This window comes from Solanum tuberosum, unplaced genomic scaffold (genome assembly GCF_000226075.1).
Source record: "Solanum tuberosum cultivar DM 1-3 516 R44 unplaced genomic scaffold, SolTub_3.0 scf00005, whole genome shotgun sequence".
NCBI classification, from domain to species: domain Eukaryota; kingdom Viridiplantae; phylum Streptophyta; class Magnoliopsida; order Solanales; family Solanaceae; genus Solanum; species Solanum tuberosum.
The window spans coordinates 3,538,054-3,549,548 of NW_006238931.1; the positions used below are offsets into that span (position 1 = coordinate 3,538,054).

Here is an 11,495-nt window from a genome sequence, read left to right on the forward strand (position 1 = left end):
AGTAATTTAAGTCATTCTAACTATTTTTCGTTTTGAATGGATTGTTGTCACTTTTTTCACGTTTTGAATGAATTGTTTCTTTTATTTTTATGTATGGTTAATAACCGAATAACCAAACCAAACCAAAACCGAAAACAATCAAACCGATAAATGTATATTATATTTGGTTTGGTTTGGTTTTGATAATTTTAAAACCGATTAAGTTGGTTTGGTTTTGATTTTTACCAATAACCGACCCAAACCAACCCGTGAACACCCCTAAGCGTAGTATTACTTAAGTGATAAATAGAATACAAATGGATGATATTATTAATTAAAGATAAGCAATTACTTAATTTTAAGAGATTAGACAAGCAATTAGGAAATGTCATTAGAATCATTTTTTTCAAATAAGTCACTTGAATAATTTAGTAGTTGAATTTTTTTTACAGTTAGTAACATTAACAAGGCAATAACACGAGCATTATAACTTAATATTATGTATTTTAACTAATTAACAAAATGAATAGAGAGAAAATCTTAAGTGGAGCGGGTGAGACGCGTTTTTATGAGATGGAGTGGAGCAAATTAAAATTTAAAAAAATTGTTATGCAGGGCAGAACAGGTTGATTTTTTTATCGATTAAATTCAACCCGTCCCGTCTCAATCTATTGCCTTCCCTAGGGAGAGAGGGGGTGGGGTGGGGGGGGAGAGGGGGGGGGGGGGGGGGGGGGGGGTAAGCCTTGACCTATTAACATTTTGGCCTGCCCTACCCTACCCCGTTTAGTATTTTTTTTAAAATCAACCTGCCCCGCCCTGCCCCTCCCCGCCCCATTACAATAACAGTGCAAGACCCCAAACCCATCAAGATACGTGAGTTTTTAGCTGTATCAACCTTCATAAATCTGAGAAAATTGAATATTGGTAAGTGCTGGTAGGAATTGAAGGAGTAAACTTGAAATTTTGGTATTCTTTTTGTGCAGGTAGCAGATTTATTATTCTGTCACAATTGGAACGTCGAAAAATATCAAATCACACCTTGAATTACAACTATTAATTATTCACTAAATTACAAACAACAAAATTCCAAAAATACTACTCCATTAATTTCAAGTGACTGTGACTATATAATTTTATTTTATTTTTTGGTGAAGTAATTAAATTGCATTAGAAAGGCATCAAGAAGATGCAAAGGTTACAACTAAAAATAAAGTTGCTTCAAACATGAAAATAACATAAAGCTAACTGTGCAAAAAAACTGTAAAGCAACCATAAAGATAAACCCTCTTAATGAAACCAAGAAATGGAAAAAAAAAAATCCAACTAGTACTTTAAGCTGCAGAATCACAGTCTTAGGAGCCGAAAAGTCCCCAAATCGTTGAGGTTTTTTCAACTTTCTTCACCGATTCTTCTGCTCTAGCTATCTCATCCTCCATTTTCAGACCTTGCCCTGCCATACCCTAACCCATTAAATTTTTTCTAAAATAACAACTTGCCCTGCCCTGCCCTATTAAGGGTGTGCCCTGCCCCGCCCTCCCCCATTGCCTTCCCTACTCTCGCCAGTCACCAAAGTGATTTAGTAACATATAACTGAGTTACAAAGTCTATTCCTTAATGTAGTCGATGATATGATGCAAGGAAATTGTAATTAAATTTGACTACTAGATACAAAGTCTATTCCTTGATGTAAATGATTGAGAATTTTCCCCAAATACACATACCTCTTAGGCGTCGTTTGAAGGGATGTATAAAAGAATAAAATACTAAATAGAGCATATTAATAATGTTAGTTGGCCTTACAGTTTTTTTGGTTTCTCACCCGGTGTCTGGAGCTCACATTGGAGTTTCGAAGGCAATTACATCTTTAACCATGCTAATTAACATACATTAAAAGCTTTGCATTACTATTATATAATAAGCACTTGCTCAGAATAAAATCTTCCTGATTCCCCCTGCAGATCAGAGGAATGTGATCTCTGCTCAATTCACTACAAAATAATTTAATTTTCTATGTATATGCTACACCTATATACTATTGTCTTATTTTACCCCTTTCATACACCTCCACTCTGCATTCTACAATCTCACAAACCACTCTCTTCTTCTCTCTGCTCAAACAAGCTTCGATGTTGGACGTTAATTGGATATCGCTTCTGCATCCTTGTCGTTGGGAAGAAAATTAACTTATCTGCCTCAGCCGGAACCCAACTGCAATCACCACCAATATAAGTGTTCTACACTAATCATAGTATTGCGTATGTGGAAAATGAAATCTACATAGCATACCTAAAACGAGTCACCAAGTGGTGTAGGAAAACAGAGAGTTCCACTCTAGCAAGCTCGTAACCAGGACAGCGACGAGGTCCCCCACCAAATGGTGTGAATACGTTAGGTGAGCTTGTCGGTCCTGCACTACTCTGTACGTTCACAGATTTTGATAAATATTTATTCCCGTGAGTCAACATTTGTATTCAGATTTTATATGGAATAGAGTGAGATGGATATATTAAAGCACCTGCCACCTCCATGGATCAAATGTACGCGCATCTTTGAAATGTTCATGGTCTAGATGAACAGCTCGGAAAGAAGCAAAAACCTTCCAACCTTTGGGAATGGTATAACCTGAAAGAAAATCATAAACTTCAACTGTTTTAGTGCCAAATATAGTAATAGAACTAATCATATTCCCCAAACTAATGACATAAACGAGAACATGCTATGAACTGATACGGATTTTACTCTTCACATGTAAGTTCAAAGTATTGTATTCCATATTGGAAGTGTCATGTTATACACATATCGAGAGAGAAACACTACAACATTTAGTGGCAATAGATTTTCCTTTTAGCAACAATTGAGTTAATGTCATTTATTGCATCTAGAGTCGCTAAAGCCTTTAGCGACATTTGTATAGTGTGTTGGTTATAAATACCATATTATATTATTGCCACAAAATTCTTTATTTGTAGAGAAATCTTCCCTTAAACCACAAATAAGGTAATGACAACTTACCTTTGATATTTATGTCAGTCATGGCTCTCCTGAACACTCCGCTAATTATGTTAGCGATTCGCAGAGTTTCATTAACAACCTGAAGATGAAATCATAGACAAACTGATGGCATGAGAGCATAATAGATTATAATGTGTAAGTTGAGCTTGAGTTTGTTGAAGTAATGCACTTACACATTGAGTGAAGGGCATTGACTTGTAATCTTCCCATTGTAAAGATTCAACTTCACCTTTTCTTAACCTGATCTCCTCGTGCTCTTCCTGCCAAAACACGTTCAATTATAATTATAATCAATAATTCATTTTCGCCGACTTCCTGGCTAATGATTCTTTAATATGTATAATTCTTGGCTAATGATTCTATTAAAATGATATTTTCCTCTATAGACAATATGATCCAATCTCATGATCAATAATGATCTTTTCCTGTGTCAACTCAAATTTGCCAGGAGTAGATTGTTTGAATAAATTATAATACTCTTCTGTTCGTTCTTAATTGTCCCATTTTAACATATGAAGAGAACACACACCATTATTCATTCCCAAATCAATTTTTGAGACTATACACCAACTAATTTAGGTATTATGATAAAAACATGCATTTCATTTGTTATTTCTTAAGAAGCGTACAAAATCTATTATGAATAATGCAAACAAGTAAGCTAGTGAACGCTAAATTACCCAACCAAAATTAGAATTACATAAAGCAACAAAGAACCAGTCACACCCTCTGTCGGAATGATCTGGCTACGTTTGTCAATTGAACCCACATACTCATCACTTTGCCAACTAAATCCTTAAACCCAGAACACAATTATTAAAGCCCTTTTCTCATCCAGTCAGCTCGCATGTAATAGACTCGATTACACAAACTAAGTGTTAAAAAACTAAAAAAATAAAATTGATCAATTTTCTAACAATTGTTTTCACTAAATTACCCTCAATCAAAATATGCATCTTTCTAAATTGGCATAATGTGTAGTTAGGTGAAAAAAACTCACTTGAATAAATAAGGGTAAGGTTAGGAAAAAATAATCTCTTCTTAATTATTTGAATGAAATGAAAACATTAAAAACGTCAAATAACATAAAGAAATGAAGTTGGGTGTATGTGTATAGTATAGGACAGGACAGGGAAAAGAAGAAAAAACAAAGTCATTGGGATGAAGGAGTAAGAAAACAAAAGTTAAAAATGTCATTAAATCAGAGCAGACATAGTCTCAACTTTCAACCCTCCTTAGAAATTTAGCTCTTTTACTTTTTTCTGACTTCTAATCCCAGATCAGCCACACCATTTTCCTAAAGTCTTCCCCTTTTTTCAACCATTTATTTATTACTCCTCATTTCTTTTTTATTTCACTCATGTTTATTAATTTTACTTCGAAAATCTAAGTTTGACAAATAGTAGTAGTTTATGTACTCTTTTGTTAGTTTGTTTGTTGATTTTGGCTTGATATGAAATTTAAGAAATTAAAATATTTAAATATTGAGGTCTTAAATTAAAAAAAATGTGTAGAATATACTAAAAATGTCGTTTAATCTTGTGAACCTAACCAGGAAAGTTGAAATTAACAAGTTGTCAAAAAAACATTCATTTTGAAATGAACAAACAAATCGAAACCAAGGGGAATGGTAGTAACTCAAATAATAAAATCTCTCTTGATTTACTAAAATGAACAAATTAAAAAAAATTGTTCTGTATAAGGGACAAGTAAAAATAAGTGGGAGAATTTCTCCGTGCCAATTAATACATGCATATTTTAACTACACAAAATCTAATTAAGAAGAAAACAAACTTCGGAATATACCAAGTTATATAAGAGTTTTGAAGCTTATAATTTAAAACATGTCATGATATTAGTGTGGTAATAAAAAGTTCTCATGAAAGATAAAATAAAAAGTTTGAATTAGTTATTTTAAGGCGGAATGACCTGGGAGACCCTTGTATTTGGCTCCGTTTGTAAGTTCGATCCTCCTACTTATCAATTTGCCTACTAAACCCTTAAACTCATTAGAATGTAATATTTTAAACCCTTTTTCCATCTGACTAGTGTGTGTGAAGAATAATTGCTTACACGTGGAATTCCATGTCATTTTAATTTTATGTTAAAAATTAAAAAAAAATCAATTAAGCCACTTTTGTAATTTCTAGAAACTTTAGATAAGCATTTTTCTTTAAAAAAAAAAAACTCCAAATAAGCATGTTATTCATATTTATTCCAAATTAAACACTAAATTCATGTCAAATAGATGAGATTTTTCCCCATTTGACTTGAAAATTAAAATACAAGTTCACCACCATAAATTCAACTAATCCCAATCACAATTTTGAATTAATTTCACAAATTCACAAGACCCATTTGTTATTTTTCAAGCTTTCTCTAACTTATCAATGGAGTTTAATTTTTCAATATCCACCATTATCCTTCGTGTTAATCCATACTTAGACCTCTTTTTTGAAGCCTAAAAAAACAAATAATAATCTCAATACTTTTTTAGGGATCGTTTGGTTGGAAACAAGTTATTACAAGATAAGCTATCCTGGAATAACTTATCCCATCATGTATATGGAATAACTTATCCCATCACAATGATATAAATGATGGGATAAGTTATCCCAAACATGGCAACCAAACAAGATACAAAAACTTTATTCCATCACTATTTTCTTATCTCATCACTATTTTCTTATTCCATCACTATTTATTTCTATCCCTCACACCAAACGACCTAAAAAGCTAAAATCTAAAAGACCTTTAGACTAAGTAGTTGGGGTGGGTGGCTGATTTGTAGTGAAAAAGAAGTGTGGTTTGAGAAGAAAGTGGATGAAGGAGAGAATGAAGAGGAGAATGGGTGTGGTGGATGAAATTCCAAGAAGAAGGGGAGGGGGGAGGACGGAGGAGAGAGGGGTGGGGTGGGAGAGGGATGGTAGAGGAAGATGGGTTTAATTTATTTATTTTAAAATTTGATTATTATTATTATTATTAAAATATTTTTAATGTAAAATACCTTATTTACTAACTGTAAACGTGTGTAATCACACAATTTTCCAACTCATCATTATCAATGTCACATAAGTTCGGTCAATGGTCAAAGTAATTTAAAATATTGTGTTCTGATGAATTTAGGGATTCAGTTGACAAATTGATAAGTAGGAGGATCCAACTTACAACCGGAGCCAAGTGCAAGGGTGCCAACTGATAAGTAGGAGGATCCAACTTCCAACCAGAGCCAAGTGCAAGGGTCTCCCAGGTCATTCCGTCTTATTTTAATAGAGAAAGATACTATTTCTTTCTTTTTTTTAAAATTTAGCTCAATTTTTTTAAAAGAAAACAAAAAGACAAACATAGGCGTGCAGGAGTTTGGTCATTTTTTCCCCTCTATTCGACAGAAACATATAGACCCTATGCTTCTGCTTTTCTTAGACTAAATTCTAGACCCTTTACTTTCACTGCCTAATTTTTTACTATATGTCACATGTCTTGGAGGATGTTTGGATTAGGCTTAGAGCCCGTTTGAATTGGCTTAAAAGTTGATCAAATCTATTTTTAAGTCAATTTTTGATTTCTGAAAATGTTTGGCAAATATAAAAAATAACTTAAAATAAGTTACGAAGTGTTTGGCAGGGTAAAAAATAACTTAAAATAAGTCAGAAAGCAAAAGTAGGTCTCCCCCTACTTTTTATTTTTTGACTTAAAAGTCATTTCAATTTGATTTTTTATGTTTGACTTAAAAGTTACTTTTTTTAAGCCAATCCAAACGGGTTCTTAGTTTAAATGTTCTTGATTTATAAGTTTTTTTAAAAATATATATATGTGGTGTTTGTTTAGAAAAAGATAAAAAGTACTCCATCGGTCCCTAATTACTTGTTCAATTTTGGATTGACACATCTACTAAGGAAACAATTATTGATATAGTGAGTTTACCATTTTACTCTTATTAGTTATGAAATTGATGAATTAAAATTTTCAAGAAGTTCTACATTTTTCAAAATTAATTAATTGAGGGCATAATAGATAAAATATTGTACTTACTTGATTTGTCAAAATTGACAAGTAAAAAAGAAAAAGTCGCTAAGTAATTAGGGACACGGAGTATCTTTCTAATTGTTTGACTTTTTTATGCCCAACTTTATAATTTTGAACTTATTTTTATTCCCGAACACTTAAAAAAATCAAAAATCAAAAACTACTTAAAATAGGTTAATTCATGCCCACATCTTAACTTTTACTCTCAAGTTATATTCACTATTTCTAAAAAGTCAATTCAAACATCCATCTTAATTTTAGGGGGTATTTGAATTAACTTTTTCTAAGTGGCATATATTAGGAATCCCCAACTTTTGGTTTCTTTATACCTTTTTCAACATTTAAGAAGTGCTTTTTAAGCACTTTTTGCAAACTCAAACCCTTTCAAAACTAAAAAAATGGTTAAAAGTCAATAGCCTCTAAAAATGAGTTTTAGTACCCCAACTATACTCCAAAGAAAAATTAACATCAACAATCAAACAATTTTTCTTCTACTTTATTTAGTACATTTTTTTAATAATCTTAATGTCTAAATAGCTTTCGTACATTTCAAACTAATTCCATGAAATATATATCACCTCCGACCAACAAATAGTGGAAAACACTCTATACAGACATTGAAATGTTTAACCCCCATGTTATGGAATCTTTCCGTTTTGGGAGCACTTCTCTAGGTAGTCACTTACAAATCTAAAAGACGGAGTAATACTGCTTTTACTACTTGAAAGTACTATTTCTTTATTACAAGCGAAATCTGCCGCCGCTGCTTTTTGGGTGCGCACAGGTTTTTCCCCGCTCATATGCAATAGCTCGCAAATCACATAGAAGAGGTCATCCACACTAAACAAACATTATATTCGTGATTATTATTTATTTAAAAAAAGAAAGACACTTTTCATAGCGCTTAATGAAATAATTTAATTTTAATAGTTGAGCATGTTGACGTGAGTCTACCAAACCAGGAAAGAAGAGTATCTTAATTACAAATCTTCTTGAGAAAGATCTATTTTTAATAAGAATAGAAATGGAAGTATATAAATAAAATATAGATAGAAAGTTATAATAAAGTAATGGGTATTATAAAATGGTAGAGTGGGTATGGGATTGAATGTGAACTTGGATGCACGTGTGATGTTGATACAACAAAGAGTGAGGACACATGGGGCTATCCAACAGTCCTTTTTTTCAGTACCAATTGCCAATTTCTCTTCTTTGTCGGCCACAAACGCCATCTTATGAATGCTATGCATTTTTTTTCAAGTTTAATTATTCCAAATTACATACGTACTAAACATTTTCTTTGTAAAAAAAAAATTAACATACAAGATTTTCTTCTTTTTTATTTTTTTTTATGAAATCCATCGTCGGCTATTTTTTATGGGTGCGCATAGACCCGCACTGGACAAGCTTCAGTGTGACGAGCTCAACCCAAAAGGCAAACCTCTTGTTTTCTGATAAAGAATTTTGAACTTGAAACCTCCAACATGAAAATCTCAAACCCAAATCAATAGATCACCCTTCGAGTATTTTTTTTTTTTTGGGGGGCAATACTGAAAGCAAGTGAATATATTGAATGATTTACTAGCTAGATTCGGATCGCTAGCTGGAAAAAAATAGCTACCCTCTCTTTGACATTTTCCCCTTCCCAAAAACAAATGGAGATAAACTTAAGAATTCAAAAGTAGTTTACAAATGACAAAAAGTTACAGAATGTTGTTCCTCGAGTACTCAAGTGTAGAAAAATAAAGTATTGTGGTTACGTAAATCAAGGGTCGGTGACTAACGGATCTCCATTTCCTCAACTTCATATTTTATTTTATTTTTATAAGAGACACATAAAATGGAGGACGGAACAATTGTAGTTTTAGATTTAAAAATATAGCTAAATTCTCTTTTGATCTTATGGGGAGGAGTAGAGGATATTAAAGATGAAGATGATCTTTTGAGAACAAATCATGGGAATATTTATAAATCTAACCATAGTTTAGATCTAACTTTAGTTAATCAAATCTACATCATTAATATTAAAATTGGACATATGTCATCCATCCATCCAAGTAAGAAGTTAACAAAATGGAGATGAAGACAATGAGAGAGAAATGGATAGGAGCCGGAAAAGTATATAATTTTGGGGAAGAAATATTCCTTGATTTGTAGTTGTACAAATGACTTAAGACTCTATGAATCAGAATTGTCAATAGTAATGACACTATTCTCTATTACTAATACTTGCTTAGATTAGTAATTAGAGTTTGTGGAAATTGATACCAAATTATTTAGCTCAAGGAAGGAATGAGTGGAGATACTCCATTATTTGCTTGGATGAGAATTTAGATGAGTAGATAATTCATCTAACAGGTCAAACATGTGGGTAGCAACTTTAGGGTCCACTACATAAATTATATCATCCATTTAATTAATAATATTCTCTACGCAACATTCTCTTATATACTAAGAATCATATAGTTAAAATCATTAAATTCTAATAAAGTACTTCGACATACTTTATTTATTTTCACCTCATCTGTGGCAATATAGTACTTTTATGAGTAATATTATTTTCCCCTTAAATTAAATATACAAGGAATGAAGTACTTAGGTACTCTCTCCGATTCAATTTTAACTGCACGAAATCTTATTCAAAAGATACTATTTTTCTCGGTTTCATCGAAGATAAAATGGCAAATTATTTGAAGTAGAAATGTGACTAAAAAAAAAAAAGTCATATAAATATAAATAATAAAGAAGATTAGAATGGGACCGACCTTAAGTTGTGAGAGAGCATGGGGTGTCTCAGTGAGGAATTTGACAGCAAGGGTCATGATGGTAGAGGTGGTTTCATAGCCAGCAACAAGCAACGCCAGTATAAAATCAACAATTTCCTCATCGGAAAATCCTCCTCCTTCAACTCCGGCGGCGCCATCTCCTTCAAACAACGACTCCAACATATCATTCTTTCTCTCTCCTCCTTCTCTCTCTTTCCTCCTATCTCTCACTACTAATCCCAACGCCTCCGCTACTTTAGTTCTCGCCTGAAATACAAATAATCTATATATGATTATTCATAACAACCAAGCTAAGTTTATTGGATAGAACTAAATTATATACATACTTGAATGGCCTTGCGGTAGGTGGATGAGAAAATAGGCAAAGGAATACTGAAGAAACCTTCAATAACAAGCATATACTCTTTCATCAGATTTTCAGTCCACTCACATGGATCAAAACTCATCAGCTGCTTCACTGTTAGATTAAACGTTATCTGCACATCCATCATCATGTTAAAACTGAATTACATTTTCGACAAAAAAAAGCCATGATAACATCACATTCTTTTTTCTATGGACATGTCACATGTGTTATCATCATAATTACAACCATCTCTACTTATTACCAATACATAATAATACTCTATGTCTCCATTAATTAATTTGGAAAAATGCACTTAAGTTATGATACCCCACCACAAACCTTGGAAATCTGACTCATCTATGAATTTCTTATTCTCTAATCCATCAAAACTCAACACTCCCTTTTGCGCCGAATTGAAAAAAATAAAGAAATTACTCAATTATTACCTTTTTAGCCTCGTCCATAAGGAAAACCCGGCCGGTCCAGGAATCCAAATTAAGCCTAACCAACCGATCTATATCGGCCAACAGATGGTCTTTAAGGATGGAAGAATTAGCAAAACTCATAGTTAATGAATGCATTCTTTTGTGTAGAGTTCCTCTCATAAGCAACAGAGAGTACCTCCCAAGCAAATTCTGTATCGAACCGGGATAGCTGGACTCAAAAAGCCGGCCTTCATTCTGCAAAATAAACCGGTTCGTTTCCGGGTCAGCGGAGAAAACCGTCGGTTCACCAAAAACATGGGTGGTGAAAATGTTGCCGTATTTAGAAACCCGGTCATCGATGAAGGGTTCAGGATTTTCCGTCTTGTAGGCAGAAATTAACTGGAGGGTTTCTCCGATAAAGGGCAGGCCAAGGGTTCCCGGCGGGAGTCGATTTTTACGCCGGCGAAGATGAGCCACCGCCATACCCCGGACGAGATAAAAGGTGAAAACAGAGAGAAAAAGATAGAGAAAGAGATTGATGGCGTCCATGTTAATTAATTGTATACAAAACGCTCAGTGGATGGATGCCTACTTATACACTAGTCACAACGGTGAAAACATGAAAATGAATTAATTGACAACAAAAGGTAATTTTTTTATTAATAGAAAATCAATCAATTGACAAAAAAGGGTAATTTATTAATGGAAAATAAATAAATTGACAAGAAAGAGATCAGGGTTTTATAAAAAGGCACTGTGAAAACGCTTTAGCTAATTTAAAAAGCCCCTTTTAAGTATTTTATAAGGATTTAATTTTAAATTAAAATTATATACGTCAAAAACTAAAAGTCAATTCAAATATATTCTTAGAATCTGTTTAGATTGATTTAAAAGTTGGTCAAACCTAATTTTAAATTATTT

At 32.8% G+C, this 11,495-nt stretch overlaps 1 protein-coding gene across 1 annotated transcript; it reads right to left on the reverse strand.

Annotated features, from left to right (window-relative positions):
• Positions 1–1,740: 1,740 nt before the first annotated feature.
• On the reverse strand, positions 1,741–11,152 carry LOC102604556 (cytochrome P450 90A1). The gene is made up of 8 exons (XM_006338792.2): positions 10,596–11,152; positions 10,130–10,279; positions 9,783–10,049; positions 3,165–3,251; positions 2,992–3,070; positions 2,495–2,601; positions 2,266–2,396; positions 1,741–2,187 (listed from the first exon to the last, which is right to left on the reverse strand). The coding sequence occupies exons 1-8, from the start codon at positions 11,121–11,123 to the stop codon at positions 2,064–2,066; spliced, it is 1,473 nt and encodes a 490-aa protein (XP_006338854.1). The 5' UTR covers positions 11,124–11,152; the 3' UTR covers positions 1,741–2,063.
• Between the last annotated feature and the right edge of the window lie 343 nt (positions 11,153–11,495).

What these genes read in the sequence shown, in the direction of transcription:
- LOC102604556 (XM_006338792.2), bottom strand. Translation starts at nt 11,123, where the DNA reads ATGGACGCCATCAATCTCTTTCTCTATCTTTTTCTCTCTGTTTTCACC. An exon ending in CCTACCGCAAGGCCATTCAA is followed by an intron (nt 10,050 to 10,129) that starts GTATGTATATAA and finishes TTTGTATTTCAG; the next exon opens with GCGAGAACTAAAGTAGCGGA. An exon ending in GACTGACATAAATATCAAAG is followed by an intron (nt 2,602 to 2,991) that starts GTAAGTTGTCAT and finishes ATTTTCTTTCAG; the next exon opens with GTTATACCATTCCCAAAGGT.